This window comes from Lissotriton helveticus, chromosome 2_2 (assembly GCF_964261635.1).
Source record: "Lissotriton helveticus chromosome 2_2, aLisHel1.1, whole genome shotgun sequence".
In the NCBI taxonomy this organism is placed as follows: domain Eukaryota; kingdom Metazoa; phylum Chordata; class Amphibia; order Caudata; family Salamandridae; genus Lissotriton; species Lissotriton helveticus.
In genome coordinates this window covers 135710717-135729695 of record NC_136060.1, presented here as the reverse complement: position 1 = coordinate 135729695, position 18979 = coordinate 135710717, and the positions used below count along the sequence as shown (strand labels likewise).

The 18979-nt window shown below is 46.8% G+C and overlaps 1 protein-coding gene across 11 annotated transcripts in view; it reads right to left on the bottom strand.

Annotated features, from left to right (window-relative positions):
- Positions 1-18979, bottom strand: part of FRYL (FRY like transcription coactivator) — a 2496013-nt gene that overhangs the window by 1461814 nt on the left and 1015220 nt on the right. For all 11 annotated transcript variants that reach the window (XR_013608325.1, XM_078678213.1, XM_078678216.1 and 8 more), the window contains one exon: positions 17232-17289. Coding sequence is in view for 10 of the 11 variants with exons in the window: in XM_078678213.1 (XP_078534339.1) it covers positions 17232-17289 (58 nt within the window). In the remaining variant the exon portion in view is untranslated. The remainder of the gene's footprint in view (positions 1-17231; positions 17290-18979) is intronic.

Here is an 18979-nt window from a genome sequence, read left to right as displayed (position 1 = left end):
CCCTTCGCATCACCACAGCGTAAGACGCTCACTCCTCCATAGCTAAGGTATGGGGAGAAAGCATGCAAACGTCTGGAGAAGTGTACAGCCCACTGGCGTCACCCAGGACATCTCTCCAGTCTGGCTCTTAAAGCTTATCTGCCAGAGGGTTAAGTGACCACACCCCATCCTCATCACCACATTTTGGGCGATAGGAAACACCAGGGATGAACAGGTGAACAAAAGTACGCGCCGGCATCGGATCCGACGTCGGCCCGGCTCCAAGTCCATTTCGGGGGTGAGTTTGGAGGCAACCAATGTCTGGGGCGTCGTCACAGGTATAGGCGCATGGAAAGCTCGAGTAAGGTGGACCGGCATCGATCTGGATTCAGACCTGTATCCTCAGGAGTCCTCTGGCACCGGAGCCGCCGGCATCAAGGCCCAGGAACCCCAACCGGCTCCGCGGGGTCAGAGTTGGGCTGCCCAAAGATGGAAAGGGGGGCTTTGTAAAATGCACGAAGCTGGGCAGGGTACACTCCGGCTCCTGGAATCCAGGGGAGGTGCGGAGCCGTCCCAGAAGGGGGCACCGAAGATGGAGCCCTTTAGCAATGAAGCTCTGAGTCCTGAATCGCGTCAGCCGACAGACTGGGAGAAGGCGAAGAGAGCTGGTGCTTCTTCGCCTTCTTCTTGTGCTTAGACTTACTAAGGATTTCGAAGATTTGGAATGGGATGAGGTGTGGTGGCTATGCGAGCAGTCTCGAGACCTTCCCCTCGAGCGAGACCGGGAACGATGCAAAGTCATCTGCTGGGCCTCCAAGAGCTTTCAGGACCAGTCCCGCACAGACTTTATGGCCCAGTGGTCAGAGCACGACTTCGGGTCGCGCTCCAAAGGCACACAAGACACAGACATCAGCTTGTGACCTCACAGGGCTTGAAGCCAGTCCCATGATGAGACATCCATTGCGCAGCAGGAGTCGGAGACTCAACAAAGACTTTGAATAAAGGCAAGTCAAAAAGTGACTAAACGGGTAGTTCTCTCCGAATCTGTGTTAGGCTGACGCGGAAAAAGAAAACTAGCGTCAGCACGCAGTGGCGGCATCCAAGTAAGCACTGATGTCATTCCAGTGAACACGACACCGGGCGTGGCATCAAACGACGCCACCTGCCGACACGCAGGGCTCCTGCTAAGAAAAAGATCTCTGGATTCGGTCCGATGCCTGGGGGTAATTTTAAGGTGAGAAATCCATAATCCTATTAAGAGACACTCAATATCAATACAAATATTTAAATGTTTGTCAATAAATTGTATTATATTTTTCTTTACACCATACAAGGAACAAAATTTAGCCATATAGCCAACAATGTACCCGCCTACGGAGAACAAGAACAAAAGTTCAATCGCTGGAAGTGCATAAATAGAATGCAAATCCTCTCATGGGGTCAGGAATTCAATGACCAAGTAGACTTTGTGCAGCCCCCCCCTCCCCCCCAATACTTGCATCAAGAGTTGATGATGCCCCTTCCCCTCCTTTGGGCCAAAGTACTAAACTAGTTGTGAGAAGTTGGCCTGATGTGCAGTGCTCACTATTCTAGTGATCACTATATATCAGTCCAAACAACCCTTATTGATGATTGGTTGTAAGTCAACCTTATAGACCAGCTATCCTAGTAGCATGGATACGAGCAGTCTAAGGCTAAGACTCTAGAGGGCGTGTTAAGCCAGCTGTTTTACCATCACATTACCCCTTGAACACCCAGTGAAAGGACACCACACAAGTGTTATGAAAATAAACAATGTATTTATTAGAATCACAACAACCCTGTACTCTTTATGAGGACAGGGTGCTAAGCACACAACAAAACTCTTATGAAAATACTTAAGTTAGCACGTTATACACAAATGCCCGAGGGGCACGAAAAACCATATACTCTAAAACTGGAATGCGAATTACTAGCAGGTAAGTAACAGTACTAATAGGCTTTGGAATCGCTAGGACTTGACTAGGGAATCGTTAGATTACTACTAGGAGGCCCAGGGGACTCGGGTGCAGAGTGTGCACTCTCACGCGGGATGCGGGACAAAGTCTATGGGAGCTAGAATTCACAAAGTTAGTGTTCACGGGCGAACCCGACCTGGTAGGGAGAAAATGACAGTGGATCCTGACCCTTGGATAGTGAGGCTATGCTGGGACACCGAAGTGCCGAAGTTACCTAGCCCAGGGGCTGCAGCTGCATAGGTCTGAAAAGACGTGGGGAATCCTCGTGCCGGACCAGGAGCCTGGAAGGAAGAAGTTGCTGGCAGGCGACCAGTGAAGAAACGTTCGATGGATCCAAGCCTGGATCAAGGAAGAAGGAAACCTGAAAGCAGAGGGGACCAAGTTCTTGAATCACTAGCCAGTGATTGAGTGGGCACCAGGATGGCACCGGGCGAAGTCACCGCATTCAGGTGAGTGGGCGCTGCTGGGCTCTGCAGTCTCTCGGACCAGGAGGCGTTGTCGGCGACCAGGATGGAGGTGCGAGCTGTCCCACGAAGGTTCTTGCTGTCGACGTCGCTGGACCCAGGATTGGGCAACAAGTCTTGGCAAATGCAAGGCCCACGCGGTGGACCTAAAATGGCGTCTTAGCCGGACCAGGAGGGTCCAGGGTACTTCTCCGATGGAGGGAAGCAAGGGCCAGTCTGGAGCAACCAGACCAGCAGCAGTGTTGTCGTCGGGCGTCGTTCGGAAGGCCACAAGCCAGCGGGCTAGTAGCCAAACAATGCGGTGAGCAGCAGAAAGCAGAAGGGCCCCACGCCGTTCGTGGAGATGCTGGGGGGCTGCTCTTCGGTGCTGGAGCTGCTCAGGGTGGGGGCTTCTCGGACCCCAAAGCACTCACCAGGAAATTACTCGGTGGGCTTGCTGGGCAGAAGTCGTGCAGTCTTGGCGATGGCCGGTCCCTCGAGGTCTCGTCGCACCCGCGGTTCTCAGCTGTGCTGTAGAGGTGGGTAGAGGTCAGAGGTGCCAGGGAAGCCGGGTCTCGTCGAGCTGGGCAGTCGGATTCCGGAGGAAGGACGTGCAGCAGACCGCAGTGTTCTTAGATGGTGCCTGCGGATGCAGGGTGACTACTCCTTAGCCACAAGGGAGAATCTTGAGGAAGAAATCGTGAAGTCCTTTCGTGGAAAGTGGTATCTTGATTCCAAAGATGATCTGATTTGGAAGGGGGCCAGTTCCTACCTTTATCCTGTAAAAAGGGGCTGGCACGCGACTAAGTCCTGCCCTAGGGGTGGGACTAGGAGGGGGGTGGTTACACCCACTTCCTTGGCGGGCTTTTCCCCAGCACAGGGTCTGGAGTGACCCTGGAACTGGTTCCAGCCAGCCTATGCACAGTGAGCACCGGGGTGCCACGTGCAGTCACCTTCCTCTGAAGCCCTGCCTACCTACAATACACAAAATCCTGTCTGGGACGGTGCTGGCACCGCCTCTGGCAGGAAACCCTTTGTCCTTATCTCCTGCTCTGGGAGGACTCCCAGCAGCAGGAGGGCAGACTTGTGTCTCGGTGGCAGCATCCATTTTGTGGATGCTAAGGCTCTGTCTGACTTTAACCGGGGTTAGGGGTTACATACATGTCGTGTCCCTCTAGAAGGGTGGAATGCTAACCCCGTCGCCAGAATTGGCGAGGGGTTAGTATTCCAATTCGTATGACACCTTACTCGACATGTTTTGATAAAGCGATACCAGAGTTGGCATATAACCGCGAGGATTATAATGCAGTTAAGAGTATATGGTATGCGATATCATGGAAACGGCTAAGGGATGGATCCCGAAAGCCGCAGACAGGCTCAGCTCATGCCAGAGCACCATCTCACACGATTCCAAGCACTCTGCCTTCAGGATTGTTAAGGCCTGCCATAGGAGTGACTGATAGGAGATCTGTGTGTCCATTTTAGGGTTAGATATAGGTATACTATATCTAAAGCAAAGGGTGATTACACCACCTTGCCCCAGCTGTCAAGCAGCCAGTTGTGTCAGATTTGGATGGCCAGCCAGGGGTGGCATAATACATGCTGCAGCCCCTGGTAGGCCCTGGGTACACCTATGCCCTGGGTACCTAAGGTACACTGTACAGGGACTGATAAGGTGACTCAGTATCCAATTTAGATATGTACCTAAGGTACATGGAATCCATTTTACAGAGAGAGCAGTAGGCCTGGGGCCCTGAATAGCAGGGTCCCAGGTCAACTAAGTCAGAAAACCAGCAAAACACCAGGCAAAAAGTTGGGGGCAACCATAGTCGGGGATCTACCTTCCTACACTAGTTAAAAGAAAGCTCAAGAAGGGCATTTTGGGGGGATCCATCGGATTGAAGTGAACATTTAATGAGCGACCTCACTGCTTCCCGTACCGAAGAGGCAAGGCCGCCAGTTTTTTCTTTTCTTTTTATAATGTGGGTGCAGATACGCTGTTTAATATTGGGGTTCATTTCCTAAAATATTGTACGTTCCAGGGAAGCCAGAGAGAGAGTCCATTGGCTAGAAACTCGACCACTCGAGTTCCCAAGCACCATGATGGCTTCACTTAACAGAAGAGTGATTGGTACCAAACTACTCCTCTTAATAAATCCACACTAATGTTAGTGTGGGATTTATTAAACTATGTACCCAGAGGGCACCACAGAGGTGCCTCCTAAAAACCTGCCAACCTTGGCTTGGTCTCTGACCGTCTGTAGGTAACAAGCCACCACCAGACATGTTTCTGTTCCCCTGTGTAAAGAGCCCTTGCTCTCTGGGACCAGAAACAATGCGCATCCTCGGCAGATGTTTTACATCTCCTCCCCTAGGATGGGCCAGTACTCGAAGAGGGGAGCTTCAAAGCCCTGGCACCTTTGTATGTCTGTTATGTCCAGAGGAAACCTACTCCAAGGACTCCAGATCCAGGCGGATCCGTATTTCCTGCCCACTCTGCACCCGACGCCCACCACCAGAGTCAGAGTGGCTCACTTCTGCAGTGAAGTATCCCCAGCGATCCAGACCTCGCTAATATCCCCAGCATTGGCTGACCTCTCCTGATCTCAACAACAGCGCCTGTAGTGTGAATCCAGAGGCTCCCCCTGACAGCGACCAGCTCCAGTAAGAAGACAGACGTTGAAAGGCACCGTGACCCCAAAGCTCCCTGGGCCTTGGTGACCCGAGTAGACAGTGCTCCTACAACCCCCTAAATCTCTAGTTACCTCTGCTGTCATTAATCTTCCTCCTGCAAACTTTGTTGCCACGCCTGCAGCCTCTTGGCCGTAAGAAGCATTGGGCGTCTGTAGGAGAGTAGGGTCTGCAATCCTATGATCACCCAGATTTTTGCTTTTTGCTGCACTGGTTTACGACTTTCCCTGGCTGTGGGCCTGCTAATCAGACCCACAGCCTAGCTGTTCTCTCTATCCAAATTGTACTCAGGTACTGAATTGGCACTGGGCCCTCTCCAAGTCCCTGTACCCAGGGCTGAGGTGCACCCAGAAGTCTCCCAGGGGCTGAAGCATGTATTATGCCACCCCTGGATTGACTAACTAAAACTGACACAACTGGCTGCACGACAGCTGGGGCAAGGTGGTGTACTCACCCTTTGCTTTAGATATAGTATACCTATATCTAACCCTAAAATGGACACACAGATCTCCTATCAGTCACTCCTATGGCAGGCCTTAACAATCCTGAAGGCAGAGTGCTTGGAATCGTGTGAGATGGTGCTCTGGCATGAGCTGAGCCTGTCTGCGGCTTTCGGGATCTATCCCTTAGCCGTTTCCATGATATCGCATACCATATACTCTTAAGTGCATTATAATCCTCGCGGTTAAATGCCAACTCTGGTATCGCTTTATCAAAACATGTCGAGTAAGGTGTCATACGAATTGGATTACTAACCCCTCGCCAATTCTGGCGACGGGGTTAGCATTCCACCCTTCTAGAGGGACACGACATGCATGTAACCTATAACCCGGTTAAAAGTCAGACAGAGCCTTAGCATCCACAAAATGGATGCTGCCACCGAGACACAAGTCTGCCCTCCTGCTGCTGGGAGTCCTCCCAGAGCAGGAGATAAGGACAAAGGGTTTCCTGCCAGGGGCGGTGCCAGCACCGTCCCAGACAGGGTTTTGTGTATTGTAGGTAGGCAGGGCTTCAGAGGAAGGTGACTGCACGTGGCACCCCGGTGCTCACTGTGCATAGGCTGGCTTAAACCAGTTCCAGGGACACTCCAGACCCTGTGCTGGGGAAAAGCCCGCCAAGGAAGTGGGTGTAACCACCCCCCTCCTGGTCCCACCCCTAGGGCAGGACTTAGTCGCGTGCCAGCCCCCTTTTCCAAGATAAAGGTAGAGACTGGCCCCCTTCCAAATCAGATCATCTTTGGAACCAAGATACCACTTTCCACGAAAGGACTTCACGATTTCTTCCTCAAGATTCTCCCTTGTGGCTAAGGAGTAGTCACCCTGCATCCGCAGGCACCATCTAAGAACACTGCGGTCTGCTGCACGTCCTTCCTCCGGAATCCGACTGCCCAGCTCGACGAGACCCGGCTTCCCTGGCACCTCTGACCTCTACCCACCTCTACAGCACAGCTGAGAACCGTGGGTGCGACGAGACCTCGAGGGACCGGCCATCGCCAAGACTGCACGACTTCTGCACAGCAAGCCCACCGAGTAATTTCCTGGTGAGTGCTTTGGGGTCCGAGAAGCCCCCACCCTGAGCAGCTCCAGCACCGAAGAGCAGCCCCCCAGCATCTCCACGATCGGCGTGGGGCCCTTCTGCTTTTTGCTGCTCACCGCGTTGTTTGGCTACTAGCCCGCTGGCTTGTGGCCTTCCGAACGACGCCCGACGACAACACTGCTGCTGGTCTGGTTGCTCCGGACTGGCCCTTGCTTCCCTCCATCGGAGAAGTACCCTGGACCCTCCTGGTCCGGCTAAGACGCCATTTTAGGTCCACCGCGTGGGCCTTGCATTTGCCAAGACTTGTTGCCCAATCCTGGGTCCAGCGACGTCGACAGCAAGAACCTTCGTGGGACAGCTCGCACCTCCATCCTGGTCGCCGACAACGCCTCCTGGTCCGAGAGACTGCAGAGCCCAGCAGCGCCCACTCACCTGACTGCGGTGACTTCGCCCGGTGCCATCCTGGTGCCCACTTAATCACTGGCTAGTGATTCAAGAACTTGGTCCCCTCTGCTTTCAGGTTTCCTTCTTCCTTGATCCAGGCTTGGATCCATCGAACTTTCCTTCACTGGTCGCCTGCCAGCAACTTCTTCCTTCCAGGCTCCTGGTCCGGCACGAGGATTCCCGACGTCTTTTCAGACCTATGCAGCTGCAGCCACTGGGCTAGGTAACTTCGGCACTTCGGTGTCCCAGCATAGCCTCACTATCCAAGGGTCAGGATCCACTGTCGTTTTCTCCCTACCAGGTCGGGTTCGCCCGTGAACACTAACTTTGTGAATTCTAGCTCCCATAGACTTTGTCCCGCATCCCGCGTGAGAGTGCACACTCTGCACCCGAGTCCCCTGGGCCTCCTAGTAGTAATCTAACGATTCCCTAGTCAAGTCCTAGCGATTCCAAAGCCTATTAGTACTGTTACTTACCTGCTAGTAATTCGCATTCCACTTTTAGAGTATATGGTTTTTCGTGCCCCTCGGGCATTTGTGTATAACGTGCTAACTTAAGTATTTTCACAAGAGTTTTGTTGTGTGCTTAGCACCCTGTCCTCATAAAGAGTACAGGGTTGTTGTGATTCTAATAAATATATTGTTTATTTTCATAACACTTGTGCGGTGTCCTTTCACTGGGTGTTCAAGGGGTAATGTGATGGTAAAACAGCTGGCTTAACACGCCCTCTAGAGTCTTAGCCTTAGACTGCTCGTATCCATGCTACTAGGATAGCTGGTCTATAAGGTTGACTTACAACCAATCATCAATAAGGGTTGTTTGGACTGATAAATAGTGATCACTAGAATAGTGAGCACTGCACATCAGGCCAACTTCTCACAGCGTCCAACGTTGAAATTGCACTCTGCACCCAGCCGTCCCTGTTCCGCTGGTGGTCTAGGTTTGGTACTGCTATGTGGGCCCTCCTGTGCATAACCTAACCCCCAAAGCTTGGCCCCTGCAACCGATCTGCTTATCTGCGAGCAGTGTTCCTGCAGGCACCCCTTGTCTTGACTGGAAAGCGTAAGGCCGTACTCAGATTTTGCCCTTTGCACCCAGCTGCTCCTGTGCCGCTGGTGGTGCAGATTTGGCACTCACCTGACCCCTGCTGACTTTTGGCTCCGAAGACTGGGATTGTAAGTGCAGTACTTACCTGGTTAACCGCAAAACAGTTTTCTCCGTAGGATAACATTGAACTGTTCTGAAAACATTGTGTTGATATTTCAAAGTGCAAAGTATTTTTTTTTTAAATCTTTATTAGCATGCTCAGAATTCAACAATGCAGACAGATATTCCATATAGCATATTACGAGTTGCATGCTTTTCAGTTGACGTTTCCTAATCGATACACACGGAGCTCTAGTACCATCCCTCCCTTTTCCCCTCCCTATTTCCAGAATTACACTTTATGAGCCTCAATATGCCCGCCATGGTCCCACACTTTTTCTCATTTCTTAGAGCATATGTAAAGTATTTTTTATTTAAAAACATACTCACCTTATTACAAAGATCTTGGTCTTAAGTAAAAAATAAAGTATAATTTTCTAAAATCGGTCTAGATATTCTTCTAGAGTTGTGTGTCCATTACTGATCACTGGGGTGCAATAGATATCTTACACTCCTCAGTTAGGCCTAAGGCTGCTCATCCACACTACCGCTAATAAAGCACTTAGGGTTTTACATTGAGCTCTGTACACTTTTGGGGAACCCCTGGACTGTGCTAAGTTTTACCACCTAGTGGCAATATTTACAGAGCCAGCTTCCTACACCCCTCCACATAAATTCCCGATGTATCGCTTGACAGAAAGATAGGGTGCGCCCAGGGGCATCTTGCACTTGGGGAAGGGGTCCCACATTCACAGACCTATTCATTATCTTTATATCTAAAAACAAAAATGCAGTGATCCCCGGGCCCAGGCTTACACTATCCCAGATTTCCTTTAATATTCTTTTTTTTTTCTTCTCTAGATCGAAAAATATATAAACAATGTGCAGCCAGCAAGTCAGGGGGAGAGATGTGGGGATGGGAATATCGGTGCCTCCCCTCTAGACCAGGCCCACCCACTCCCTTTAACATTATTTGCTTTATTTTTTTTTTAGGACAAAGGGACAGAGTCCTATAATGGCTGCTTTAACTCTTTGTTGATGCTGTTAGCAGCCAAACGGATCTTATCTTTTCATCTGCTTGCCCTGCAGTAGTCCGTCTGCACTAGAGCTCTCTAAATTTTGAAACTTAATTGCCCAAAAACAGATGAGCAAATTACACCAAATCACAAAAAGCACACTGCCCGGGTAAATATGTAGCTTTCTGTTTAAAGTTCCTATAGGAAATTGCATGGGGAAAATGAAGTTTGGGACCCCTCCTTTTTCTCTGTCCTAGCTTGATGGATCACCACATTTCAAGGAGGAGAGGAGGTGGATGACATTTTTTGGGAAAGTTTTGTCAAAAGCGCCAATGTTAATAGTAAAACAAAAAACACTCCCTGCCATCTATTGTTGGGCCCAGGCATTTAGGTATGTAACAATTTTTATTCAAAGTATCAATGGCTGTAGATACACATGCATTGCATATACTATATAAAGCAGTCTTCTCTAAAGCATTGGCTAACTAGCAGATGATGCAGATGTTTGAAATTGAGTTCTTAATACAACTTTGCCAACAAAAGCTTGATGGCAGGCTAAAACATCCACATAGAAGTGCATAGTAAAGGTGTGTGGCATTGACCAAGTATCAGCCTTACGGATATCCATTCGGGGGATGTTAAGTATAAAAGGCAATGTGGCTCCTTTAACTGTAGTGTGTGCTTTAGGAGGCATAGGGAGTGTGTGGGTTTGGCTTTAGAATAAAATGTCTGGGTACCTATCCACCTGGCAATGCCAGCTTTAGAGATGGCACATCCGCTGTGGAGTTTGGCGAAGGGTGTGAAAAGCTGATTAAACTTTCTAAATTGTTTAGTTCCATCAGTTTAAAATACATAAGCACCATTTTAACATCCAGATTATTTGGAGCCCTTTCCGCTACAGATTGGTTGTGAGAAACAAAACTAGTAGCTCAATAGTTTGATTCATGTGGAATGAGATTACAACCTTAGGCAGAAATGTAGGATTGCTACGAAGAACTTCCCTATCTTTGTGAACTTGAATGAATGGTTCCCGTATTGTAAGGAATCGGAGCTCACTAATACATCTGAGGGAGGTGATAGTTATCTAGGAAGGGGACCTTGCTAGTAATTAAGTCGCACGAGTGCTGAGGCTTGCCAGGAGGGCTCATAAGACATGTGTGGGCGACATTATGTTTCCAGACAAGTACAGGAAGTGGTCTTTAGAGGAATTAGCTTACTTTAGACCCTTCCATGAAAGTGCAGTCAAGTGTAAGTGTAAAGAAGTATAAGTGAGACTTGCCTGGGAAAGATGTACAAGGTAGGCAACTAGCTCCTGAACGGGGACAGTAAACTGACCTAATTGTTTAGCATAGCAATACAGTGGTGCATAAACCTTTTCCCTTTAGCTGTGCAGCAGGCGAGAGTAGCGGGTTTTCTGGCATTCCGAACAATAGCCATACGTTTATCTGGGAGGCGGAGGTAGCTAAACTCTATGAACTCAGGTGCCATACTACAAGACTGAGATGTTTGGAATCACTTAGCAGACAATGATGCTAGTTGAAAAGGTTCGGCCCGATTGGGAGCTTCTTGTAGGGACTAACTGACATCCCAAGCAGCATTGCGTAACAGGGCTCTCTTGTCTAGACTGAGGGCCATGGACACTTGCCTCATCTACATTAACACATATGGGATTAGAGGAAGAGGAGGGAAAGAATAGGCAAATATCCCTGACCCGTAAATCTATAGTGCATTGCCCATGGGCTGGGGGTGAGGATAACTGACGGCAAAGCTTTGCTATTTTGCATTTTTGGGAGTGGCGAGCAGGTCTATTGTTGGGTGTCGAATCCCCCAGGGTTGAAAGTATCCATGGAGGACTTTAGGCCAGAGTTACAATTCATGGACTTGTTGATGCATCCTACAGAGCAGATCTGCAAAATCGTTTTCTATGTCCAGGAGATGCTCAGATAACAGGTAAATGCTGCCTAATGCCAGTTCTCCTGTGCCACTGGGGGAGTGGGTTCTCCCCTACTTCTGGATGTAAAACAAAGCCTTCATGGTGTCTGTTTTTATCAGTATTGTTTTACTTCTAAGAAGTGGGGCAAAGTCTTTGAGGGAAAGTGTGATGGCTAAACCTCCAGGAAGTTGATTTGATGACTGTGGTGCTGAGGAGCCAAAGAGCCTTAAATTATCATCTGGTGGAGATGAGCTCCCCAATTAATCAGTGAGGAATCTGTGTTTTTGATGGGTTTAGGAAGGGTCTGAAAAAAACTGTGCTGTTCCATCAAAAGAAGAGAACGCTTGGCCCTGGTTGTTACCAATGCTAGATTCTTCCAATGCCCTTCTGCTTGTGCCCTCGGTGAAATCTTGTAATGGGTGCATATGCAACCTGGTGTGTGGTACAATCAATATGCAAGAAATCATCATTCCCAACAGATGTAAAGTGCACAAAGTGATGGGACAGTATGTCTGAAAAAAGAGGCAGCAGCTTTTATAATGCCATCACCCTTTCTTAGTCAGGGTATGTTTTGTGGGTTCCACATTCACAATGGAACAAGAAAGGGCTAACATTGTCAGAGTTCATGATGTAACTTTTTCATCCTGATGCTGAAAGCAAGGCTGTGAATTAGAAGCACTGCTAGCTGAGTATGTGCTAGGCATGGCTGCTTACTGCCACTTACCTCAAAGCATAGGTACTGGTGGTGAATTGGATGTAAAGGGATGCAACAGAATGAGTCTTTCTGATCCAGTGCAGACATGAAGTTGCCTTACCATAATAGCAGGATCACATCTTGTAGGGTGACCGTGTGAGAGCATGCAGGAGGAGATGAACCTGGTTAGTGGTCGAGGATCTATTGGTCTAAATTGTCCTTTTAGAGAAAGAGAATATAATGGAAATACACCCAAACACTGTGTCGGTGTACAGACCCCCGTGCAAGGAGCACCAGAACCTCTACCTCCAGAAGATAAATGTGGTCTGCACTCCGTACGTGACAGGAAGATAGGCGGGCAGGTTTATAAAATTGGGCAGTACTCTTCTCCCACAAAGGACAGGACCCAAATGGTCTAATGTAATGTTTTCCCAATGTGACAGGAAGTATCTTAGTCTTCCCCTAACAGGTGTAACGTGATCGCATGGAGGAGGGGGTCACTATTTATCTTGCATCACCACTTCTTTCTTTACCCCGCACATTTCCTCTACAGTCTCTCCTTTGAAAGGATTTAGACTGTTAGGAGTCCTAAAAGGCTGCTTGTACTGCCTCAAGACCCTTGCTTGCAACCTCTTCTAATGTGCTTTTCGCAGAAAGCAGGCTTGGTACTGAGAGACTGGTGTCAATAGACTAGGTAACGTCTGTATCCTTTTTGGATTTTATCGAGCATCTGGTTCACATAAGGGCCGGACAGTTGTTTACCATTAAAAGGTACATTCAAGAGCTGGTGTTTCTCCTTTGGGCTAAACCCTGAGGCCCCAAGCCAGACGTGCCTATGAAAGACAACTATAGTGTTGATCCCTCTAGCAGCTGTGTCTACTGCATCGAGGGCACACTAAATATTAACACAGGTAAGCATTTTACCCGTGGCGACCAATTTTTGTCCTCATTTGCGTGGAGTTTCTTGTAGCTACTTTATGAGCTCCTACATCAACTTCTAGAGGTAAAAATCGTACCTGGAGAGGATACCCACCAGTTGGCAATTTACCAATATGTGGCTGTTACTTGTGCCCACACTTCCCTGCAGCGTTTATTGTTTTGCACTCTTTATTGGGGGAGGAGTATACCCTCTAGCTTGAGCAGAAGCCCACTTAAGGGCAACTTGGGAATCCAGAAAAAAAATTCCACAAACAAAAGCCCGCTCTACTGGTGCAGGCTTATATTTCTTTTCTATCAGGGGAGTCATTACCATGACCTTAAAAGGGTCCTTAAAGGTGTCACTGGTGGACTAAAGTATTCCTTTTATCGTACAAAGATAGCTAATGGAACACACTATGCAGACAATATTTCTACAAGGAAGTCATGCTCTTTTTCCACAGACTGGAGCTTGACATGTTGAGCAGCCAGCTGTATGACTGCATGCTATAACAGTAGTAGTATCATCCATTGGAGATGCCTTAGCAAGCTATGCATTGAGTTGTGTTTCTTTCCCACAGTTCCCTCTGTAGTTTGCTTTCTGTTACGCAGGGCTCTACCAACTTTCCTGCATCCATCAATTTCCCTACAGACTCGTGTTAAGTAGCAACTGGCATGCCACCATTGTTGGTGCTCTCTCACAGATACATACACAACCAAAGTTCTGTTGGACTGATGCTCCCTACCCTTTGGTTCTCTGGCTGTGACCATGTAACTTTATCTCAGTAACCACCATATTGAGTCAGAGTTCTGGAGTGATGTGCACTTGTTAACGATATGTTTCTAATGTGTTGTGTGCTTCTGCTATAGAGGCCCGAAGGTCCGGCGAGTTGACGTGAAATTCCAAAAAGGGCTAAATCATTTTACTGTGAGGATCTCGTCTGTCTCTCACCCTCTCTCTCCCCTGAGCCCTATTTTCCATAGGGTTTTATTTTCTTCAGGTGTGTCATTAAGCAAAATGAGAGTGCACTGTCTTAGAGGTAAAGAAGAATTCGCCATGCTTCCGAGAGCCAACAAAGAGTCTTGAGTTCGGACAGGAGTTGGTCTGCAAGTCCTGCCTGAGCTTGCTAAGAGTAGACTCCAAGAAGCCTTCACTTGGACTATTTGCTGGTACACTGATCCAGAAGTCTATGAGGTATCTTGGATTATTTATCTTGTAGAAGTGACACGGCTGGGCTATTTCCCCGATATGAAATGTCTGCTCTCAAACATCTCGCACACACTTTCACCTAACAGCCATCACATGCATAAAATCGTCAGAATGATCATGACAAGTAAACCTCAGCCTTTGAGAGCCGAAAGTGTCACTACAAAATGCTCAGATGCAGGTGCAATAGAAGAAATAACACTAGTCTTCTCATTGACCTGGCTAAGGAAGAGCTTTATATATGAAATCCTCTAAAGCCATTTCGAAGCGATCAGGCATACACATTGGGCTAAATCTGTCCAAGAAAATCTACATGACTAGAAAAGGTTGGAAGGCAAGTATCCAAAGGAAAATGGGACATCCTGTAACTATCAGTTTAAAACCTCTGGAGCTGTGAATTCACCTGCTGTACACCCTCCAGCCATCTAGTGTTCAGTATGGATATTGGAAGTAGTTTTTCTTCAAAGTAGAACTTTCGGTTTCAAAGAGCCTAATGATCCCCCCACAGAAACCCACAATGCACGAAGAAAAAGATGACACCTTAGATTGTTTTTCTCCCCAAAAGGTGACAGAAGGTATTGGGAGCGACGCAAAGTAGCATAGTGCATGTGTACTGGTGCAGTTGTAATAGTGACAGGGTGTTTATTATTGCAAACATTTTACCATACTCTCACATCTGGCTAAGTGGGAGGGCCTAGGTGATTATGCAGCACTACATGCTTCAAACCAATTGTTACAGGTAAGTAATATTTCCCATTTTCAGCACGTGTTCTTGCAGAGCACATGCTTTGCATAGACTGAAAAAAGTTTTTGTTCCCTTAAGAAGTGGCTTGCGAACAGATAAGGGAGTTGCTTGTAGTAAGGTTTTAAGGACACTTTGCCCAACCTGTGCCTCTCGGCAGACACAAATGTCTAAACAGTAATGACTTGTGAACCTGTGTGGAATAGATAATCTAGCAGCTTTACAGCTTTCTGCATGGGGAATATTTAATTGGAAGTCTATAGCCTTTTTAACAAGTAGAATGCGTCTTGGGTACAGTATTATGTTTATTTTTGGCATAACACATTTGAATGCATTTAACTATCCATCATGCAAGGCCCTACTTGGAAATGGGGTCCGCTAACTGTGGCCCAGAATACAACAAATTGTTGCTATGTTTTCTGAATGGATTTTGAATGTTCAAAGTAGTACATAATCACTCTTTTGACCACTAAAATGTATAAAGGCCCTATCTGAAAGTAAATGTGGTTAGAGAAAATCTCTAAGTCAATAGTTTGGTGCAGTCAGTGTCTAGAGCGTGGTTTCACTGGGGGCCAATAGATGGTGCCTCTTCAAAGTTGGAGTCCTTGGAGGACACATTCTGGACTCTGCTCTCTCTCTGGCATCCTGGATATCAGAAGTGCCTCCTCTCTCTCTCGATAGTCAACCACAATGTCTTCAATGCTGGGTTTGGCCACAGGCACTTGCTTTTACATACAGCGTAGAGCTAGACGTTTGTGCCCTCTATATCCCCCTAACCACCCTCCCCAACCACCGAGTCACTGTCAAAGGACCTGGCTTTAAAATCCTCCAGTTCAAGTTCACTGAAAAGCAGTCAATGGAGTCTTCATGTCTTGTGGGAAGCAATTCTGGCCTTGGAGTCAAACGATTGGCTTGTGCAGCTCAATTGTTCCTGGGCTCTGAAAGAACACGTCCAAACCGATGGCATAATCAAACAATCCCAAGGGGAATCTTCGCCCTAATGTGGGTTTCAGGCGGGATTATGAGTCACCTTGAACAGATACTTCGACGAAAAGCAACCTGCAAAATCCATACCCAGGACTAGGTGGCAGTGTGAAAAGCATGTGGTCTATCACAGGACATGATGCAAACCCTACATTCAGAAAAACAAGAAATCACCCAGAGCCCCTTTCTCAGAATTTTGTCTTGAAATACATGCAACTTTTTGGTGGTTTTTGGCAAGCTGCAAAGAGATTGACTTGTAGATACTAAACACACCTGATAAAGCTGTGACCATATCCAAATAAAGACTTCACTCCTTTGAAGAATGATAAAGCTTGGTGATATTCACTAGAACACAACTTTCGCTACTTAGAGGCTGATGACTGAGTTGCACAGTACTGGTAAATTTGGTGGCAAGGTTTGCGGTACTGCGGTGTAAGGGCACGCTTGTACCGTACAAGTAAGAGTTAAACCCCCAAAGAATAGGGAATTCTTGTTTAAGACTGGTTTTACCAGCCATAAACAACACAATTCCCAATTCCTTTGGATCTAGTGCAAACCTTTACCACCTGCTCTGAGCATGACTGATGGCTCAATTTAATTGCTAATCTAATGCATTCGATCACAGCTCAACAACAAATGTGCCTTTTGGTCAAACTACAATGATTTATGGAGTTTCAATACCACCTGCCACATGCGACCACCATCTTTCAATGTTTTTGAACATTCCAGCTGGTGCTGAGAAAGGGGAGAAGGTGGGGGAAGATTTCCTAAAGTTACATACCCAACAGTGACACGTTTACTCCAACTTGTATTGCATCTCCACATAACACAAGGTCAGTGGATGTGTTTTAGGGTGGGCCAGGTAGAGTGAAGCCATTTGTACAGTACAAATGCACTACATTTTCCTACCCCTAGTTGGGGAAGGGTGCTTTACAAATAGTCTGAAAGAACAGAGTTGGGACTTAGTACTAAGGTCCCTAATTTCTGTTTTCATAGATTTTTACAGATAAATACAGACAGAAAACAGTGTGTTTCTTGACTGTGTGTGTGTGTATATATATAAAAACGCAAATTTGGCCTTCTTTTGACTGATTAGATACGGTCATTCCAGGCCAACAACTGAGCGGAAAGCCTGGGAAGTTAAAAACGGGATGAGATTTCCTAGAATTATTGCATACTTACACATATATTTGTAGTTTAATAGTAATATTTTCATTTGAGTATTATTTGTTATATTTGGATGATTAACGTGCTAAAACCCAAAACGCATCTAAAATTGCCTGCACACTAAATAAATATGGAAATATACATCACAAAATTTAATCACAAGAAACAAAATAAATATAAATACTGATCAGATGGCAAATCAAATAATATGGATAACTATAAAAACCAAACGGAAATGGTAAAAAAAACAATACCATAAAACTCAAACCTTACAAAGAATACATTGCTGATACTGAAGTGGTAGTTATAAGACTTATCTAATGCAAACATTACTTACTTCTGGTCTTCTTTCAAGTGCTTCCTTAATTATGGGGTGCAATTCTTCTATAAGTTCCCTGCCAGAACAAAATGAGTAATGACTTATTGAATGGATCCTCAAAGACCGATAATATGATCGAACATGAGCATGTTGAGCTCAAAGGCTATGAAATTTGATTTGCCAAATTAAATCCTTTTGAAAACATATTTCCCTTTTAAGATGAAAGTTAACGTATTTATTACATAATTCGCAAACATATCTCAAAGACCCGAAGTTAACACCGGATGCACACACTCACGAATGTGCAAAAGGTAAACTTGAAGCATTCAGGTATCTTGACACAGGTTAACACGCATATAACTCAAACCTTCCCCATGCACAGTTTATACCCCAATCCAAATCTATTTGTACAGTGTGGCTAATCACCAGTGAGGGTATGCAGGCATTGAGAGAGTGGCTGCTGGGGCTCTTTCGAAAAACCAGGTCTTGAGTCCTTTTTTGAATTCCAGCAGGGAGGATGAGGTCCGTAGGTGAAGTGAGAGGTTGTACCAGGACTTTTTGGCAAGGTGGGAGAATGAGCTTCCTCCACTGTAGCTGCGGCAGATGCAGGGACTGTGGGCAAGGAAGAGGGAGACAGAGCGCAGGTGTCTGGACAAGAGGTAGAAATTCAGTCATGGTTGATGTACAACGGTCTTAGGTTGTGATACCCTTTGATATTACCTCACTTATAACCAGTTGAATCATGGCATTCACATCAACACTCACGGCATCTCAAATGACATAATTCATGAGAATACTGTGCACAGTAGCAGAGCGAGGTTTAGTTCATGTACTCTGGCTAGCAAGTTCACAACACTGTGTACATTGGTAGGAGAGTCATAGTAAGTGTTGGGAGGGGCGCAAATTATAAATAAGATATAACGAAATGGTTACTTACCAGTAGTAGTAGTTTTGCACCTTGAAGAATTTTCTGGATTCACATGCTGTGCATTATCCCGCCATCCAGTGGTTGGGTCTGGAATTGTATTCCGCCCCTACCCCCCTCTTGTTTTGGTCGCTGCCGACCACCATTTGGTGCTAGGTACGTCCCCTGAGTGACGTCAGACGGTGTCCTGGAGATCGACGTGCGTAGTGGCCATCTTCTAATTCCTTTTTCTGTTTCCTTCTTTGGTTTGTAATCCTTGAGATGGTTTTAATAAACCATGATGTAGTCCTTTACTTTCCCACCTGTTTGCTGTACTTGTAGGGGAGGCCGGGTGGGTCGCATGTGAATCCAGGAAATTCTTCAAGCTGCAAAACTACTCCTACTGGTAAGTAACCATTTCGCTTTGCAGCGTGAATCCTTTTCTGGATTCACATTCAGTGCATTACATTTTGTAGCTGTTTCTCCCATCTTAGGGAGGCTGTGGTGAAAGGAAGACCTTGCAAACAGGTGTTGAAGCACCATCTGTCCAATTTGAGCTTCCTTATTCATATGTATGTCCACATAGTAATGCTTTGTGAAGTTGTGTGGTGATGCCCATGTTGCTGCGCATATGAAATCCATGGTACATTGGCCATAAATGCTAGCATTGCTCCCTTCTTTCTAGTGACGTGTGCTGTTGGTTGCATTGTTAGTTCCTTTTTGGCCTAGTCATAACATACCTGGATTGCCTGTACTATCCATCTTGCAATAGTTGCTTTTGTGACTGCCGATTCTGTGTTGGTAGGCGAGTGTGCAACAAACAATTGTTTTCTTTTTCTTATTTTTTCTGTATTTTGCAAGT